Source organism: Vulpes lagopus, chromosome 8 (genome assembly GCF_018345385.1).
Source record: "Vulpes lagopus strain Blue_001 chromosome 8, ASM1834538v1, whole genome shotgun sequence".
Lineage (NCBI taxonomy): Eukaryota > Metazoa > Chordata > Mammalia > Carnivora > Canidae > Vulpes > Vulpes lagopus.
Genome location: NC_054831.1, coordinates 105,239,725 through 105,261,159, shown reverse-complemented (window position 1 = coordinate 105,261,159; position 21,435 = coordinate 105,239,725). Strand labels below are relative to the sequence as shown.

The 21,435-nt window shown below is 39.8% G+C and overlaps 1 protein-coding gene across 3 annotated transcripts in view; it reads right to left on the bottom strand.

The window, feature by feature from the left end:
* The window catches only part of TNPO1 (transportin 1), a 96,117-nt gene that overhangs the window by 37,328 nt on the left and 37,354 nt on the right, over positions 1-21,435 (bottom strand). For 2 of the 3 annotated variants that reach the window (XM_041765831.1, XM_041765832.1), the window contains 6 exons: positions 18,615-18,728; positions 16,174-16,249; positions 12,149-12,298; positions 8,396-8,502; positions 6,357-6,490; positions 190-271 (listed from right to left, as the gene is read on the bottom strand). In XM_041765831.1, the coding sequence (XP_041621765.1) occupies positions 190-271; positions 6,357-6,490; positions 8,396-8,502; positions 12,149-12,298; positions 16,174-16,249; positions 18,615-18,728 (663 nt within the window). Of the gene's footprint in view, positions 1-189; positions 272-6,356; positions 6,491-8,395; positions 8,503-12,148; positions 12,299-16,173; positions 16,250-18,614; positions 18,729-18,841; positions 19,003-21,435 lie in introns of those variants that run through there. The other variant, XM_041765833.1, reaches the window with a different exon arrangement.

The window sequence follows — 21,435 nt, the reverse complement described above, 5'->3', positions numbered from 1 at the left end:
AAACACCCACATACCATAATCAATGTTTGTATTGTACATTAAAAAGTTTAACAGAAGGAAAATGTTTTAATATAAGTCAACAAAAGTCACAAAGTCTACACTATATCCAATTTTAATACTACCAGAAATAATTTAACATCTAACTTTCCTAAAAGCAAAGGGGGTGGGGGGGAGGGAGACAAATCTTACCTCAATAAAAGAATCAATGTGCAACATCAGAGCTTGAGTCCTACTGATGATAAACTGATTGACACATGCAACAGCATGAGACCTAGAAACAAAATTTAAAATTTAACACATGCACACTGCAGCTTTTTTCTATTTACAGAAGACTAACAGGAACTTAAAATACTCCTCCATAAAATAATTATGGTGTATATATAGCTATAAATATATGTATTCGTATTCGTACATATGTACATATATATATATACACAAATACATAACCTTAAAAGAATAAACTTTGTATATTCAACACAGAATATGAATATTAAGTGAAAAACACAGGTTCTAGAACATTGTTAGTACTTCTCTGAAAGTACAATGTGTCAGAAAGGACACTGCACATTTTTAATAGTGGATACCTCTGAAGAGTGGGAAGGCGGATGGAAACATAATGGAAATTTATTTTATATACGTACAGATTTTAACATAGTGGGTTTATATTTATTCCTTTTAAAACTGAAAATGAGAAAAACTCTCCGATCTTTATGTTTAGATCTAGCCAACTCAACTCCACAGCAATTCCTAATGGCACCACCTTTAAAAACACACCCATAACCCAATCACTTCTTACCAACCTAATTTTTTCCCTAGTCCAAGCTATAATTTCCTACTAGGATTACTCCAACGGGCTCTAACTGGCTAACTTCTGCTATACCAAACCCTACCACAACCTTTTAGATACACATGAATATCACATCACACCATTGTTCAGATTACTCCAAAAAACAAACAAAAACCCCCACCACAATCTACTTTTCTTTTTTTTCCCACAATCTACTTTTCCTACAGAAACTCAGATGGCAAATATTCTAAGAGCTCTGTGGCACTTCATCCCCCATTCCCCAAACACAACCTTTTAAAATATAAAATCACTCTTAGCTCCTATTATGGGCTGAATTTGGCCCCATGGGTCACAGTTTGCAGACTACAGACCTAGACATTCCATTATAATGTGGTTACTCTGCTCTCCTAAACTTCATTTCTTACTGTACTATAAAGCTTTCTTCTTTTGTCACTGTAAAAGGCTTGTCCCCAACTCCAGAGCCTTTATACTTGCTGTTCCCTGTTTTAAATGTCCTTCTCCTTGACCTTTAGAAGATGTGCTACTTTACTTTGTTCAGGGTCTCTGCACATGCTACCTTTACAGAAAACCTATGTACGATACCTGTGAATCACAGTCTAACCCCTTAGTCTCATTACTTTCCCACAGTATTCATCATGGAATTTTATCGTCTGTCCTGTTTGCCTCTTCTGATAACCCAAGAGAAAAAGACAAAAAGGTACCACAGCTAGCCAATAAACCTATGACAAGATGTTCAACATGACTAATGACAGAGAAGTAAACCACTGAATTAATAACAAAACACAATTTTTAATCTATTTGACTGGCAAAAACTAAAATATATGACAATACTAAAGGCTGAATGTGTGCATCCCGAGAATCTTGTGCTTTGTTAATAGTATTATTTGATGCAACCGCTCTGGACAATTCTGGTGGTTCTCTCCTTGTTATTTGCCTTATGTCCCAGAAGCTCCTCCCCCAAAATTTTATGTCTTCCTAGAGAAACTCTTGCAAATAGACCAAAGAAGACAACCAAATAAATGCTTTCAGCACCACTATCCACAAGAGCAAATACCTGGAAGCCACCCAAAGGCCAGAAGGGGAGAGGAGGGTTGAGGAAGAGCATGAGTAAATAGTGTAATCGTCATGCCTAGTAGTATGCCATAGTCAAAACAAATGAGCTATAATGACAAAATATGGATGAATCTTAGCAACATAATATTAAATTTAAGAAGTCAGATCAAATTCAGTAAAATATTTTTTATAAAGTTAAAAACAAAGGCATACATACCCTTTATATCTATATGCAATAAACTTATTTTTTAGCAATGTAAGAGAAGGAAAAAGTTGGGATTAGATGTGGGTTATGGTCCTCAAGACCTCAGCTCTTGTTCAGGGTGGCAGATTTGAGTGCTTATTGTTAAAAATAATAAGTAATTGAAGACTAAATGGAAGTGGGCCACAATGACAATGTTATGAGCTAAAAATCATAACCCAGGGATCCCTGGGTGGCGCAGCGGTTTGGCACCTGCCTTTGGCCCGGGGCGCGATCCTGGAGACCCGGGATCGAATCCCACGTCAGGCTCCCGGTGCATGGAGCCTGTTTCTCCCTCTGCCTGTCTCTGCCTCTCTCTCTCTCTCTCTGTGACTATCATGAATAAATAAATAAAATCTTAAAAAAATAAAAAATAAAAAATAAAAAAAAAAATAAAAATCATAACCCAGGCAGCCTGGGTGGCTCAACGGTTTAGCGCCTGCCTTCATCCCAGAGCGTGACCCTGGGAACTCCGGATCGAGTCCTACGTCAGGCTCCCTGCATGGAGCCTGCTTCTCCCTCCACCTGTGCCTCTGCCTCTCTGTCTCCTCTCTGTGTACTCTCATGAATAAATAATAAAATCTTTAAAAAAATAAAAAATAAAAATCAAAAAAAAAAATAATAAAAAAATAAAAAAATAAAAAAAATAAAAATCATAACCCAACTTTGTGTACCTGTGGTACGATTTAAAAAATAAAATAGTTCTGATTTTTCAATAGGTCATTCCTTTGCCTCATTCTATATTCTTAAAATTCATGAGTGAGCTATTCAACATAGTATTAGAAGTCCTAGCCTCAGCAATCAGGCAACAAAAACAAATAAAAGGCATTCAAATTGGCAAAGAAGAAGTCGAACTCTCCCTCTTTGCAGATGACATGATACTGTACATAGAAAACCCAAAAGACTCCAACCCAAGATTGCTAGAATTCATACAGCAATTCGGCTGTGTGGCAGGATACAAAATCAATGCCCAGAAATCAGGAGCATTTCTATACACTAACAAGAAAGAGAAATTAAGGAGTCAATCCCATTTACAATTGGACCCAAAAGCATAAGATACCCAGGAATAAACCTAACCAAAGAGGTAAAGGATCTATACCCTAAAAACTACAGAACACTTGTGAAAGAAATGGAGGAAGACACAAAGAGATGGAAAAATATTCCATGCTCATGGATTGGAGGAATTAATATTGTGAAAATGTCAATGCTACCCAGGGCAATTTACACGTTTAATGCAATCCCTATCAAAATACCATGGACTTTCTTCAGAGAGTTGGAACAAATCAACTAATATTCGACAAAGCAGGAAAGACTATCCACTGGAAAAAGGACAGTCTCTTCAATAAATGGTGCTGGGAAAATTGGACATCCATATGCAGAAGAATGAAACTAGACCATTCTCTTACACCAGACACAAAGATACACTCAAAATGGATGAAAGATCTATATGTGAGACAAGATTCCATCAAAATCCTAGAGGAGAACACAGGCAACACCCTTTTTGAACTTGGCCACAGCAACTTCTTGCAAGATACATACATCCAGGAAGGCAAGAGAAACAAAAGCAAAAATGAAGTATCGGGACTTCATCAGGATCAAAAGCTTCTGCACAGCAAGAGAAACAGTCAACAAAACTAAAAGACAACCTATAGAACGTGAGAAGATATTTGCAAATGACGTATCAGATCAAGGGCTAGTTTCCAAGATCTATAAAGAACTTATTAAACTCAACACCAAAGAAACAAACAACCCAATCATGAAATGGGGCAGAAGACATGAACAGACATTTCACAGAGGAAGACACAGACATGGCCAACAAGCACAGGAGAACATGCTCCGCATCACCGGCCATCAGGGAAATACACATCAAAACCACAATGAGATCCCACCTCACCCCAGTGAGAATGGGGAAAAGTAACAAGGCAGGAAACCACTAATGTTGGAGAGGATGTGGAGAAAGGAGAACCCTCTTGCACTGTTGGTGGGAATGTGAACTGGTGCGGCCACTCTGGAAAACTGTGTGGAGGTTCCTCAAAGAGTTAAAAATAGATCTGCCCTACGACCCAGCAATTGCACTGCTGGGGATTTACCCCAAAGATACAGATGCAATGAAATGCCGGAACACCTGCAACCCACTGTTCATAGCAGCAATGTCCACAATAGCCAAACTGTGGAAGGAGCCTCGGTGCCCATTGACAGATGATGGGTAAAGAAGCTGTGGTCTATGTATACAATGGAATATTCCTCAGCCATTAGAAACGACAAATCCCCACCATTTGCTTCGACGTGGATGGACCTGGAGAGTATTATGTGGAGTGAAATAAGTCAATCGGAAAGAGACAAACATTATATGGTCTCATTCATTTGAGGAATATAAAAATTAGTGAAAGGGAATAAAGGGAAAGGAGAGAAAAATGAGTGAAAATATCAGTGAGGGTGACAAAACATGAGAGACTCCTAACTCTGGGAAATGAACAAGGGGTAGTGAAAGGGGAGGTGGGCAGGGGGGTTGGGGTGACTGGGTGATGGGCACTGAGGGGGGCACTTGGCGGGATAAGCACTGGGTGTCATGCTAAATGTTGGCAAATTGAACTCCAATAAAAAAAATTAAAAAAAAAGTTCAGCAGCGATTTTGAGATGAAAGAACAGGTTTACTTTTAATACTAAGAACTGGTCACCAAAAATTGAATTTCTCAGAAATATGCAAATTACACTTTCTTTCATCACCTTAATTCAAAGATTAAATGACAACTTCCTAGGGAACATGAACTCTATCTAGTTAACTATTTTAGAAAGAGTAACATTTTATTTTGGAAATGTTACTATTTACTTCAATGACACTACCATAAATGACCAGCTATTAAGTTCCTTCTCTGAGAACCACACTGTATTAAGTACTACTTAAGATGAAAAGTAACTAAAATAAAATTGAGAAAAAAAGAAAAAGAGCTGAAGAGAGGATTTAAGCAAGAAAAAGATTCTTGATTACCCTCTGTTCACACTTTTGAAATCATAATCCTTTGAATACAGCTTGGAATCTGGGAGTAAGCTCCAAAGGACATCTAAACTAACAGTTAATGGCGTATGCATTTAGGTTCCTGCTTGTTGGCTATCCTTAAAACTGCCTCTAGGATTCTGCACAACTTCTACTTTAAATAGTAATATGGTTTTTGATTATTCTACATAAAAGCACAAAGCACTGACAACTGGAAACAACAAAATCAAAGCAACAATCAAGAGCAATGACTCAAAAAAAAAAAAAAGAGCAATGACTCTTTCACAATAACAAAAAAGACAAGTTAGATTAAAATATGTTAATTGGAGAGGAGGGAAAAAACATACGGCACAGTTGGGGGAACTTCTGGTGAAGTAACAGGAGTCTTACATACTTTGATAGTGTGAAAGCATTATCGTAATTATAGTTTGATAGGATAATAGATGATAATCAAATTGGCCAAAGGTTAATTATTTAAATATAATATTTTAACAACTATATGCTAGGCACTATTCAAGAAACTACAAATATAGAGGAAAACAAAACAGGCCACGGTTAATTTCTGGCCAAGCAGGCCTACTGGTTTCAGAGTGTATTCAAAAATCGTCCACCTTCATGCTCAAAACATTAACTAGATGTAAGACTCTTAATCTAGAGCAGCCCTGGTGGCTCAGCAGTTTAGCACCGCCTTCAGCCCATGGCGTGATCCTGGGGTCCCGGGATCGGGTCCCGCGTTGGGCTCCCTGTGTGGAGCCTGCTTCTCCCTCTGCCTGTGTCTCTGCTTCTGCCTCTCTCTCTCTTTCAGGCATAAATAATAAATAAAATCTTAAACAAAAACAAAAACCTCTTCATCTACAATTACTAAATAATCCAGATGTCATACTGGAGCAATTTTGAACACAGTTGCAAATGAAGGTATCTGTACATGGCAAGATCCATAAATTAAAAACAACACAACCACCACAAAACACTATGAATTTCAGCCTTGTTACATAAAGGACCTGAAACGCATGCCTGTTAATCATTAACAAATGTCATTAACCATCTAGAAGGTAGAGAACTACTGTATACAATGAAAATTTCATCAGAAAAAGTTAATGTTTCATGGTTTTGCTATTAAAAGAATAAATTTCAACTACTGAAGTTCACCTTTGTAGAATATCAGTATCTTTTGCCACTCACAAATGTATTAGGTAATGCAAACTAAAGTGGTCAGGCTTAGAGTTTACAAATTAATTTAATATTGGCTACATAGATACCTTATTTTTGGACTACTGTGCTTGAAGAACTGCAAAAATTTGGGGATCATGATGTTGAGAGGACGATCTAACACATCACTATCTAAAATCTCAGCAGAATCTTCACAGATCTTCTGAAGGGCACCAAACGCTCCCTGTGGAAGACATTTATATTATTAGGATTAATTAAAAAAGAAACCATTTTAAAAGGAAATTGAGGAATATTGACTCATTTGTATGAATTAATGTTCCCAGCCCACATAAAATACTGCCTCATAAAGTCCATAAATTTAGTCATCAATTTTAAGACAGAAATCATTATGCCACTGAGTTATCTAAAATCTCAGTTTATATATATTAGTACATTTTTAGCATTTAATGGCTTAAAATTAGAGAATATTCTGGTTGGCAGAGACTGCAATAAATATTATCTAATTCAAAAAGTTAACTTCTCCTAAAATATTCTTATCAATTTTAAGTCAGAAAGAAATCTTAAAATCATTTAAAAAATTCCTTATATGTAAAACATTAGCTGGATAATGGTGACAAAATCCGTAAGAAGGGCAGAAAATTCAAATTACCAACTACTTCCCTACAACCATTTTTACACCAAAGGGGCCAACCCAGAGCTCCTATATATAATATGCAACCTACTAATTACCTCAAACATCTAATTTACTGTTTATAATTCCATCAGCAGCAGAAACCTAGTGCTTATTTTCATGGTACAGTTAGCTGAAGAATACTTTAAGATATGACTTATTAGAAGCTCCATAATTTCATGTTTACTGCAGTTTTAATTTTTTGTAATTCTTGATAAATACTTGTTTTTTTTTAAATTTTGACCTCCTTTCATGTTATTACCACTATACCAAAGCACAATTTAAATTTTATTCAATTCTTCTTACTTGATGGCTGAACATATTATTTTAGTTTTTCTGTAATCTTAGTGTATTTCTAAAGGCATTATTGGAAAATGTATATATGAGAAAAGATTTTTTTTTTAGGGAAGGAGAAGTGTGATTTTAGTTTTTTATTTTATTTATTTTTGGTTTTTTTTTAAGGATTATTTATTTATTCAGAGACACAGAGAGAGAAAGAGAGAGAGGCAGAGAGACACAGGCAGAGGGAGAAGCAGGATCCATGCAGGAAGCCCGACATGGGACTTGATCCAGGGTCTCCAAGATCACGCCCTGGGCTGCAGGCCGCGCTAAACCGCTGCGCCACTGGGGCTGCCCGAGAAGTGTGATTTTAAAGACTCCTTTTGGGGCAGCCTGGGTGGCCCAGTGGTTTAGTGCTGCCTTCAGCGCGGGTCCTGATCCTGGAGACCTGGGATTGAGTCCCGCATCGGGCTCCCTGCATGGAGCCTGCTTCTCCCTCTGCCTGTGTGTCTCTGACCCTCTCTGTGTCTCTCATGAATAAATAAATAAAATCTTAAAAAAAAAAAAAAAAAAAAGAAAGAAAGAAAAAGACCCATCTGATTTTTTTTTTGTTAGGTTATTTCTTTAAAGAGGCAAAAAATACTAAAATGGTTTCCATTCAAAACAGATTTCTAAACAAACTAGAGGCCTGCTAATCAAAGAGATTCTTAAAAATACTCAGTAACAAGTGAGAACTCCATACAGACTCCCTTTTCCACATGGAAAGGTTACCACTTATCAGTGGCAAACAGAAGATCATAATTACTACATGATTAAAACTAGATTACATACACTTTAGCCATGTCATAAAGTATGAGGAACAAAAACAATTTAGGGAAGGCAAAAAAGTACTCATGGTTGGTAAATTTAAGCCTATCTTCGAAAAATACCACATTAATGGATTAACTGATTGTAATTCTTTGTAGCAATTATAGTAAAGAGGTTTTATGAATTAACAATCCTTATAGAAAACAGGGAAGATAAATGGTCACTAACGTAAATAAGAATGACTTGAGGCTTCTGCTTCTAAGTTTTTAAGTGGTAGGTCTCAGAGGAATTATATTTTGGAAGGTTACAAATATACAACATGACGAGAAAAAAAGAGAAGAGTAAGTATGTTAAAGAAGCAAATTTCTTTACCTCACAAGTGTTGTAATCTTCAGAATCCAATAGGCTACAGAGTTTTGGTAGGAGGTCAGGCCAATTCTGCAATTCTCCCTTGGAGGCTATGGTTGTAATCAAAATACCTTGAAAGAAAACACGTTATCTTTAGGAAATCTTATGTTAGAAACTATCACAGGAATGCACACACGTGCGTGCACACACATTCATTTAAATGGTCCAACAAATCAGCCCAGGACCTCCAAAACATGTAAATAAAAGCATTCACCAAGGACCCCCTTTTGGCCATAGCACGTTGGTTGAAAAAACCACAGCATAAATCAGGTTTCTAATCTTGTTTTCCAACATTTTAGAAATGTTGTATTTTTAACAATTATCTGTTTAAAAAGACTACAACTTGCTCTTTTCCAACAACAATAACAACAATAGTCCCATTCATTAAAATTACAGCTGACCCTTGAATAATGGGGAGGGGGCATATAGAGGCTGGCCCCACCTCAGTCGAAAATCCACACGTTAACTGCTGACTCCTCAAAACTTAATAGCTGACTGGAAATCTTAGGGATAAGATAACATGGCCGATGAACATATTTTCGATTAACGTATACTTTATGTATTATATTTATTATATACGGTTTTTACAGTAAAGCTAAAGAAAATGTTATATAAGCAGACCCACACAGTTCAAGGGTCAGAAGTGTTACATACAGAAGAGTAGAAAGAAAATGGACCAAAACATTAATAGTGCTTATCACTGGGTGATGAGTAGGAGTCTGTCAGTTGCTAACAAAAATACATAAAGCTAAAATCAGCTGTCTGACCTAAGCTAGGATCACCGCCAAAACCATGGCAGGGAGAGTGAAAGCAGATGAGCCATTATCTGATGATAATTCCGTGTGCAACAATCCTTCTGGTGGTGGTGGTGGTGGTGTAAAGACCCACACAACTCCTCCACTAGTTCCCACTGACAGGATCAAGGATGAATCACTGGCAAGGTGATCTTGGATCCAAGAGGCTGAGGGGCACATGCTCACTGATCATGTCACACTCCCACTGGATTGTTTCAAGTGTGTTGTGTAGTTGAGTTGTGGCAGTTAATGAATTTGCAAATGTATGAATACATAACACAAAAGTTTTGCGTTTATACAAACAGTAATAACGCAAAGGGTTTGTGTTAGTATTTTCCTCTGCCTTAGCAAATTCAACATGAGTAAGATAAAACAGTTTGATGATTACAGATCATTTAGTACCATAATTAAGATCTATATAAACTCTTATATAGTAGGCAAATTATATGTACTCTAAAATACTAATTTATAAAAGCGGGGAAAAAAAGTGTTCTCTTTTGAGAATTGTGAGATATCCAAACACAATGCTTGGCATATAGTATACAGTAAATAATCAATGATTATTACTAAGCAGCGAATCCTGCTTATGTATAAATTACCTTAGAATTTTCCATAGTTAGTTTTGAGAAAGTTGCTCCCAGTGGCAAAGAACTAAAAAAATGTAAAGTTGTTGGCCAATGTGTACTACGCACTAGAAAAAAATCTTAACTATATGGTAAGGGTCAATGGACTGATAGCATTTTTAAGATATACCCCTTAGAACAGTCTTCTAGTAAGATAAAAAAGCACTGATGCTAAAGATAGAGCTACTCCTTCCTGCCAATTATTCTTTCCTAAAGTTAAAATTTCTAAGAATTGGGGGCGGGGGCGGGGAAGAAAGGTCTGGACTACCTAAACAAAGAATGTCTTAAAATAAGCAGTAATAAAAATTAAATGCCAAGCTATAATTTGTCACTAACAGACTGCTGACATTCTTCTGAAGAGCACTAGAGAATGTTAATACACCAACAAATTCAAATGTAACTGTCCCATATAATTTCATCCACTCCAAAAAAAATTTAAGATTTTATTTATTCGAGAGACAGAAGAGGGAGGGAGAGGGAGAGAGACAGAGAGAGAGGCAGAAACACAGGCAGAGGAACCCGATGTGGGACTGGATCCTGGGACTCCAGGATCACGCCCTGGGCCAAAGGCAGGCGCTAAACCGCTGAGCCACCCAGGGATCCCTTTTCTTCTTTTTTTCAAAGGTAGGCTCCATGTCCAGGGAGCTCACAACCCTGAGATCAAGATCTGAACTGAAATCAAGAGTCAGATGCTTAACCAATTGAGCCTCCCAGGTGCCCCTCCCCAAAGACCTTTGACTACCTAATATACCTGCAAAAAGTGAAAAATTGTAATTCTGTGCACACAACAAAGATGAGAGTGAAAAATCAGTGTGCTCAGCAATACCCACTAAAATTTTAAATATTTAAACACCACACTCTGACCCAGTAATGTCACTTCTAGGAATTCCACAGCAGCTTTCCCTTATTATATAAACACACATAAAGGATAGTCACTAAAATAGTAAAATTACAAACCGACCATATATTCTTCAACAGGAGAATTTGTCTAATGGCTTACCACACAGTCAAGGAAATGTAGTCTTTTCAAATAAACTCCCTAATATGTACAGGTAAGATTAAAAATTTATATCGATGTGTCTGGCACACATTCACCATTCTTTCTCCCCACTGCCAAGAATGGCAGTGCATTAGGAAGGTATGTGCAGGTTCACAGAATGAACCAGGAATTCCCTTTCCTTAAATCACAAATGCCCTCCCCTCCGTTCATCCCATTTAAAATCGATCGATGTTAGTGGGCAGCGCGGGTGGCTCAGCGGTTTAGCGCCGCCTTCAGCCTGGGGCATGATCCTGGGGACCTGGAACCGAGTTCCACGTCGGGTTCCCTGCATCAAGCCTGCTTCTCCCTCCACCTGTGTCTCTGACTCTCTCTGTGTATCTCTCAGGAATAAGTAAATATTTAAAAAAATAAATAAATCAGTGTTAGTTAACAGCAGTTTAAGACGTGTGTATTTTGAGAGATGTCATAGAGCCTTTGCAATGTAAGATGAAGTGGGTCCTTTTCAAGCCCACCATGAGATAGAAAAATACAGAAGTGAGGAACTCTCAATGAAAATGACTGAATCCTTATGGATGTTCTTAACTGACTCAACCAGTCTGCCAGATTAACACAAGTGTTCTGGGTCCCCATAAAATTTAGCTGCGTAAAGTCCCATGGTGTACTAAAGGCTGTCCATTCGTAGGCCACTTGATTTCAACTGCCTATCTCTGCTTCCACAAAGAGGAATTACCAACAGTCAGTTGTGTTGACTCCCAAAGCTATTTATACCAGCTATCATAATTAACCATTTTAATTCAATATTACATAAACCGATAGTAGTTTTTACTCAAGTTGAACACTGAGAAGTCTCAAAATTTGCTGTTAGATATAGACAAGGCAAATACTAAAAACAAGGGTAGGAGATAGTGAAACCTAAGATCCTATTCTCCAGTTGTTTTACAAAGTTTTCTTTCCAGGTAAAGAAAGTGAAACTGGAAAATTATATCCCATGCATTACACAAGGAAGTCAGATAATGGGGAACTCAAAGGCAGTAATCCTAAATTAGTATCATCTGTTAATGCCCCACTTTAATAAACATTGATTAAGCGACTATCAGTGACTCTAGACTCACTAATTATGGGATTTCACTACAATAACGAGTATTATTTCCATTTATTTAAAAGTGGCAATGAAAAAGTCCCCCCTTCAAAATCCAACATGAAAGGGATGACAAAAGTTCCTAGGAGAATAATCTATCATCTCAAAAAACCACCCAGTTAAAAACAGGATAAGCCATACCACTCTAACACTGTAACTTACCTACGGTGGCTCTAATCAGAGGAGAGGAGTCGCCAATATTGTTTAAACATTCACTCTTAATGAAGTCTGTTACACCATTTGGGAAGTTCTGAAAATGTGCTTTCACGTTATTCTTCAATATGAGACCACTCAATGATCTCGTGGGTTCATCTGTAATAAAATAATACTACTGAGTTTTAAAGTAGTTTTCAAAGTGTAGTTAACGTTTCAAATACTTCTATCAAAGAATTGATTGCAACATTCCAGTAATTTTGCGATAACCAGGAAAAAAAAAAGTATCACAAATGATTATCAAAAGATTAGCTCCATGATTTGTAGTTCAGGGTTTCTCAACCTTGGCTTTACTGACATTTTAGGTCAGATAATTCTCTGTTGGGTATTGTTCTGTGCACGCCATAAGATGTTTAGCAGTACCCCTGGCCATAGATGCCAGTATCACCTTCCTAAGTTGTGACAACAAAAATGTTTCTAGATAGTGTCCGGATTGCTGGAGGGGTGGGGCAGGTGGCAAGGGGAGGGGGGCCAAATTGCACCTGGTTGAGAACCACTGACTTAGTTTAAGAGTTAATTTAGTTTATATATGGCCACTGTACTCAAGCTTTATTGGAACCTGATATATACATCAAATTACAGATCTGAAAGTATTAGTGACTAAAAGTATCCTATTAAAAAAATTAACTGGACAAAGAATATACGGGATCACCTTCATATAAAAATAAATGGCGTTCATTTATATCATGTTTTTCACTTGACTCTGAGCTAAAAAAAAAAAAAGGGTAAAACAATTTTAAAATTTCCAGAAAAACAGAATTTACATAAAAAAATTCAGTCCATAGACGGGTGTTAACAAATTTTTAAGAACTTTAATAATACCAGTAGAATGTAACTGATGCTTTACCGATTGATATCACCCCAATATAACAGTTAATATCTTCTGAATGTTTATTAGGTACTGAACACTGCTAAGTGCATTCTAACTAGTGTGCTTTTAATCTTCACAACCTCTTGAGACAGGAGTTATTATCCCCACTGCACAAATGAACAAACCAACGGCTCTGCCAAAGTCACACAAGGCTATTAAGTGGGGAAGCCAAAATATGAACCTCAGGAGTCTGGCTCAAGCCTACACTTGGTGCATTCTACAGTATCGCCACCCTCCACAAAGGACTAGAAGACATGAAGAGCTGGAGCGGTGAACGGAATAGGCTTTATAGCACTACTCTTTTTACAAACCCTATTAAAAAAGAAAAAAAAAAAAAAGATACTCCCAGCCTGTTCTAGTTTGCAGTATGTTCCTAGAATCTGATTGGTACTGAATCATTTAAGGGTGAAACATACAGAGACACAAGAGGATACCAAAGTTTCTCTGTACATAAACCCTACTGGGGCCACCACAACAACATACCCTAAAACCTTTTATGTCACTGTCTAAAAACGGTTTCAATTACAACCCATCCCAATGAGTAACTGAAAATGAAACAAAAACAGTTCTAAGTTCTCTTGCAAGTTTAAAACTACCATAAAATAAATAAGTAACCAGTTATTTAAGTAATAATCCTATTTTCTTAAGTTAGCCTTTACTAATTCACTCATACAATTTTATTTTAAATGGTACGTGTTTAAAAGATACACACTGTTTTTACAATAAATGCTATGAGATGAAGACTTAATAAGTCACAATACAAAACAGAAGTGGCTTAAAATAAAAAATATCAATTATTTTATATTAAAATATTTGTTGTAGTTATGAAATATCCTGCCGTAAATCCAAGAAGCCACCAGTCCACCAATTCTTTTTTTAAAAAAAGGTTAAGGCTAATTTACTTTATTGGACCTCAATTTGCTATCTCTGAGATCTCTTCCAGATCTAAAATTTTATTCCATGATTCAGTGTAAACAAATTCATAAGAGGGGATGGCGAAGATATTACTAAATAAGCATTTCTATCTAAAGATGTCATTTACGTTCCCACACTAATATGACGACCCCAATGCCAGTTTTAATAGAAAACTAGACACAGTAAATTTGTGTTCCAAATATATTAACTCTCATACTAATGCTAAGCTCCTACTATGTCCTTTGAGAAATAATGACTAATGACTTAGAGGTAGTTACACCCAACCTCTTGCTATTTGAATTCAAAAATACTTCTGACTTACTCTGACATTCCCAAAACCCTTTAAGAAAGAATAAAGCAGTCTAACAATCTTTAACATTTGGAACTTAGGATGTGCACACTGACCACAGAGTAGATGGTTTGGTGAAAGTAAGTTTAAAATTTCCAAGTCAAACAATTAGGTTAGAAAAACTCATTTACTAAATACCAAAATTTTAAAAAAAGGAGTAAACACTAATTTGATTATAAACTAGTATGTGGGAAAAATAATCTCCGTATTAAGAAACAAAGTATCAAGTATATTTAACAAACAAGGAATATTAATTGCTCAATTTAAATATACGCTGAAGAAACTCCTCGTTTCTTAAAACCTAGATTTAGGTTTAATCCCATCATCAAAAATTAAAATCCCTAAAATTAACTAGAATTTTAAAAATTAAAAACAAATCACAGTACTGTATAAATCACCAAAATCTGAATAAATACAAGATCAGTGAGGGGCGCCTGGGTGGTTCACTCAGTTGAACTGCTGACTCTTGATTTTGGCTCGGGTCATTATCTCAGGGTCCTGGAATAGAGCCCTGGGTGGTCAGCTGAGAGCCTCCTTAAGGATTCTCTTTCCCCCTCTCGTTTGCCCCTCCCTCCACTCATGCGCCTACACTCTCTAAAATAAACGAAATAATCTTTAAAAAAAAAATTAGTGTGATTTTACTACACATGAAGGCCCTTAAACCCCTAGAGCCTTGGAGTTGAACCCTTACGATGGTCTGGTAGTCTAATGCAGGCATTATGTAGCTGAAAAAAAGCAAGACAGTTGAATCAGCATCTGTGTCTAAGACTAACTTCCCAACTCCCAAGTGCCCTGATTTTTTTTCTTTCTTTTCTTCTTCAAAAAAAAACAAAAAAAAACAAAAACAAAAACAAAACAAAAAACAAAAAAACCCAACCAAACAAACAAACAAAACTAATTGCTCCACGGCTTCTAAAACACCCATCACTGAACAGGGTATAGTGTTTTCATTTAGAGTCCAATCAATTGCTCAATCGTATTTTTGTGCCTTTTGGGTGTCTGACAATGTTCCAGGAAGGGAATCTTCAATACTCAAATAATACTATGAAGAACACCTCTCACTACAATAGAAGTTCCATGAGGGCAAAGATTCTTATTTTGCTTACTTTTATTGTCCCTAAGCCTGGACACGAAGTGGTACTCAATAGTATTTGTGAAACGAATAAAGTCTACTGGGACACATGACCTGTATCAGAAACAATCAAATGACCATTATCATTTAAAAAAATAAAACTAATTTAAAAATAAATAAAATAAAACTAGTTTTCAGGCTCTGAATTGCGATAAAAGTAATTTAAACTTGACTCTGTTGTTTTCATTATACTGTTCAGTATACGGTTAGAAAGTTAAGTCACAAAAGGTTATGAAGAGAATGACTCCAGTTTTAGTTAGATTTTAAAAATAGTATACAGCCATAGAAGACTGTAGGATTAATCAAGAGTAATATAATAAATCTCTCTGGGTGATAGGACTATAAGTCATTTTGGTTATATGAACTTTTGATGGTTTTCTACGAATCCACATACATTCGGTTATTTAGTAAATCCTACATTCAATCGGTATATTAAATTTATGACATTCATGTACAAGAATTCAAGCTAAAACACCAAAGCCAACTTTGCAACACCCTTTCATTCACAAAATACAAGGCAACTTATTATAAAAACACCCACCTAACAACCTAATGCTTATTAGACATCTAAATACTTTGCTCATTCCACAATGTAAAGCAGTGGTTACTACAAAATGCAAGCCTTTGATATGAGTATCACTCAGCCTATTTTAACAGGTCTTGAAGATCTTTCCAAGTAGTTTTTAATCAATACAAACCTTACTTACCTTCAGACTTTAATTTTGTAAGAACAAAAATCAAGTAGTTGTTAAAATCTGGATATTGATTGAGTTGTTCCAGTTTCTAAAACAAACAGTTGTTAAGGAAACTTCTCATTGTAATCTAAGGAAAAAAAATCAAGTGTTTTTAATGTAAAATCAAGAATCTTCTTTTGTGTCATTTTTAACCTTGCACTTTTTTCTTGAGAAGAATAAAGTTATTAAAACCATCAATACATTATTCCAAGAACACACTAATGGTTATGTTAAATCTCTTAGGTGCTTTATGACCGAAGAGTAAACTTAGTACCTGTATCAATAATTATATTCAATAAAACATAAGTTTCACCTTCAGAAGGCTCAACATAGCAAAAAAATTATCAAAACAGAATTTGTGATTTGAACTTTAAAAACCTTAATCAGAAAGGTACTTAGATACAAAAATGATGACAAAAATGAAAAGCATTCCAAAGAAATGAAAACAGGTCTTTAAAAATCACTTAGGGAAATCAACTTTATAAAATGGCTTTTTATACTTAAACTGAATATAAAATGTCACTTATACACAAGTCTGTGTATCAAGTCCTATTACATAAGGTCAGTATGAAATTACTGAACTGCAATATTTCTACAATTGTCCCCCCTCCCCAAGATCTAACATTTCTAGGGACTTAAGTCTGCAGGTATTTCATTCTGTTGGCAGTCAACAGTGACATAAATGTTGTATCCTATCTTTCTTCACGGCCTCTTAACCTCTAATACTCTTCTTAATAATACTCGTAATTGGGTTTTACTAGACAGAAGTATTCAAATGTCTTTACTCAGATCAAGTTGTTTTGTTCTGAAATTAAAACCATGGTGCAAAACTCTTAGGTATCAGCTATTGCTCACTAGAATACCCTCAACAGTTAGTGGTGAGAAGGTAAATTAACTAGTTAAAGGGCGGTCTCTAAAAAATTTCCAAAGTGTTTCCTTGCTCAAGTAAAACCCAGCGGTCTCTTTCTTTAGCGAATGGCCAAGATCGAAAAGCCGATGCGCTAATTTTTCATCAACATCTCCTCGTAAGATTTACCTTCTTGCAACTTAGGCTGGATCTACCCTTATTATTAAGTCTCAAGCCCATACAAAAACGACAATGCAATAAACGCTTTCCTTAGGACACACAAAAGAACAAGGTCATCCATCACCAGGCACTTTGAGAATATAAAGCAAAGCTTATTATTATTATTTTTTTTTAAATACGGTTTGCCTACTGAAGTTTAATTTGTTCCTTATGCTCCAGGCACACAGAACGGACTGCAAACATGGATGGTCTGCCCCAGCGCAGTACTAGGCGTGTAAAAGGTATTTAATAAGCACGTACCGAAACAGGGAATAATCCTCTATAGCGCTACGGATGGGATTGCAAGGTTGGTCCCGGGCTTGGCTAAGTGGAGAATTAACTGTGCCGTACGATCACCTGCGAGTCCACCAAGTACCATCAACTGGTCTCATCCCCTCGGCCACAGCCACGGCGGGCGAGGCCCGGGCCTGCACCCCGCGGGCTTGGAGGACGCTCGGAGCTCCGGGCCTCCGCTCCGAGGTCCTGCCCCCGGGGTGCTGCGCCCCCCCGAGGTCCTGCACCCCGTGGTCCTGCCTGCCCCCGAGGTCTTGCAACCCCAGGTCCTGCACCCCCAGGTCCTGCCCCCGGGGTCCTGCCCCTCCCAAGGTCTTGCCCCCGGGGTCCTGCCGCCCGGAATTGCCCACGCGGGGCGAGCCGAGCGGCCACGTGCCTCCGCCCCAGGCCGGGGTGCAGCAGGGCCGGGCCGCGCTCCCCGCCCCCCCTCGTCCTCCTCCTCCTCGGCGGCTCCGCGGGCTGCCCGGGGCGCCCACCTACCGGCTCCGCGGGGTCGCTGGGGGCTAACAATAGAGACCACAGGGGTCTCTGCGGAAAACCGCAGACGTTAAGAGTCTTGTTTTTGTCTTAAATTTCTGTAGCCGGGGCGCGGGGGCCAGGCGGGCGCGAGTCCTGCTGCCCGCGCCGCAACAGGTGCGAGGCCGGGCCCCCCGCCTCCGCGCCGCCGGGGCCTCGGGGACCTCGGGGACCTCGGGGGCCTCGGGGGCCTCCGGGGCCGGGCGGCGGCGGCGCGGGGCCGGCTCCACCCCGGGAGCCCCGGAGCCCCAGGCCGCCCCCCCCGCGCCCCGGGGCAGGCCGGCGGGCGCACGTGCGGCGGGGGCGCGGGCGGGCAGGCGGGGGCGCGGGGCGCGGGGGCGCGGGCGGGCAGGCGGGGGCGCGGGGCGCGGGGGCGCGGGCGGGCCGGCGGGCCGCGTGCGCGGAGGGCGGAGGGATCCGGGCGCGGCGGCGGCGGCGGCGGCGGCGGCGGCGGCGGGAGGGCGGGGGGAGGGGCGGCGGCCCGGCGGCGGGGCCCGCGCGGGCGGCGGCGGCGGCGGGGAGGCCTCGCGAAGGATACTTGTTGCACGGTCCTCTGGATGGTGGTGTCCGGGGACTGCGACTCCTTGAGCAGCTGCAGGATCTGCTGCAGCCCCTGCTCGTCGGGCTTCCACTCGTACTCCATCTTGGTTTGCTGCAAAGAAAGCCAGACAGGAAGCGCCGGCGGCCGTGAGTCCCGCGCGCAGGCCCCGCGCCCCCCCGCGCCCCCGCCCCGCCGCGACCCCGCCGCGCCCCGCCGCCGCGCACCTGCCGGGGGCGCCCGGGGAGCCTCGGACGGCGAAGGCCGGGGACGGGCCCTCGCAGCTCGGCCGCCAACGTCCGCGTCCGCTGCCGCCGCGGCCGCCGAGCAGGAGCCGACCAGACTGAGTCACCGCGAATTTGCAATCTGGCCCCTAGATCCGCTCCCGGGAGCCCCCTGGGTCCTAGTGCCGCGCGGCTTCCGCCCGCCCGCCGCCCAGCGACGCTAGGGCGCGGGGCCAGGCCCGGCTGCTCGGCCCCCCCTGCCCCCCTCGGCCCCCCCCCCCCCGCGGGACACCTACAGAGGTCGGACTCGGGGCACTAGTCACTCCGAGTCCCCAGGGCGAGCAGTGGAGAACCACTGACATGGGGGGGGAGGCCTGATCACTACCCCCGACAACTCCATACTAGGGGGAAAAAATCATAAAGTTTACATTTCAGTTTTAGATAGAAACACTGACATGGGGAGGGGGAAAGCCTGATCATTCCCCGACAGCTCCAGACTAGGGGAAGAAAAAATCATAACGTTTACATTTCAGTTTTAGATCGAACCACTGACATGGGGGGGGGGGAAGCCTGATCATTCCCCCTGACAGCTCCATACTAGGGGAAAAAAAATGATAAAGTTTACATTTCAGTTTTAGATAGAACCACTGACACTGGGGGGGGGGGGGGGGGGGAGGCCTGATCATTCCCCCTGACAGCTCCATACTAGGGGAAAAAAAAATCATAAAGTTTACATTTCAGTTTTAGATCGAACCACTGACATGGTGGGGGGGAAACCTGATCATTCCCCCTGACAGCTCCATACTAGGGGAAAAAAATGATAAAGTTTACATTTCAGTTTTAGATAGAACCACTGACATGGGGGGGGGGGGAGCCTGACCATTCCCCCTGACAGCTCCAGACTAGGAAAAAAAAATGATAAAGTTTACATTTCAGTTTTAGATAGAACCACTGACATGGGGGGGGGGGGGGGCGGGGAGGCCTGATCACTCCCCCGGACAGCTCCATACTAGGAGGAAAAAAATCATAAAGTTTACATTTCAGTTTTAGATGCATAGCTCCAATATGTAGTCTCCACTATCTGAAATGTATTTCAATCACAGTCCACACCGCAATAAACACAAAAGGTTGCATTTACATCTGCACAACGGGACTGAAAAAAAAACTGCGTTCTCGTATAGACTCCTGATTCCTGAACTTGTAAGTGAAATAGATTCTGTCTGAAATACCACATCTCACAACTGAAGACTTTGGGGTGAAGGAAAAGCAAGAAAAACGTGATTTTGTAAGTGGATCGTGCTGAATTCTGTTAAAGCGCTGTCACAGACCTCTCCTGATTTCCCTCCAGGCCCAACCTGGGCAGGTGTTACCGGCCCCCATGTGCCAACCAGGGCTCAGAAAGATCGGAGAAAATTACCACCGTTAATTAGCCAAGGCTGGGCCCAGCGCAGGTTTCTCAGGCTAGGAAGAGCTGTGTCGACTACAATCAGTTCAAACTATTCTACCAATGACACAGTTTCAATAGAACTAGAGGCTGAAAACACAACTTCAGTATCAAGCATGAATTATTTGTAAAGACCAAATTGAGTATGATGAAAGACAGGATATTACACATGGCTTTATTACTACCTGATGGTTTGACAGATGAAATTAGTCCCTTCCTAGTAGGAGGCACTTCCTAGCAGGGGTTAAAATTACCTGACCTTACCGCATGTCTCTAGTTAGCACTGTTTTTCTTTCTTTCCTTATTTTTAAACCTTTCCTCTCTCCTTCTTCCACCTTGTTTTCTGGGTAATACCCTGTAACGCAGCTTTGCTCATTCCTAAATGACCCAAAGTGAATACCACCCCCCCACCAATAATTATCTAGACGTATCTGTTAATATTGTAGCATTTTTATTCCACTCTTCGTTCTGTGTGCTCATATGTACACTATATTTTATAATAATGGGATTGTCCTGTTTTTTTTTGCCCAACTTCAGGTATCATTATTTATTGAAAGTGTTTTTTAAAAACAGGATAATCTTCTCTTGTACTGCTGTGACAGAATTTAAATACACTTTGACGTATACACAACCTGTACAAATCATATGCATGCGACTAAATGGATTTTCACAAACCGAAGATGCCTCTGTAACCAATGCCCACACCAAAATATAAATCATTACCAGTACCAAATTTTCCACTGTAACCACTTCTCAGTTATCCAAAGTAATCCCTCTTATTAATATCTATCATTACAGATCTCTCATTCCCTCTTAGTACTTCGGAAACTTGTCTAAAATTACAAAAGTTGTAACAAACCAAACAACATGGTTGTACACATAGAGTTAATTCAATCCTACCTCCAAGCTTATGTCCATCACAGAATGTTTTAAATTTGATAAGAATCTTGCTACACCTTTCTCTATTCTCAAACATACATATAGTTCTGGTTTGGTTTTGTTTAAGATCATACTATAAACTACACTCTGTTAATGCTACAACCTGTAAAACATAATAGACCATCATTCCCAGCTAACATATATATTTAAATCACTTTTCAATAGTCGCATATCCATCATTAGAATGGATAAAACATAGTTTTGTTCAACCACT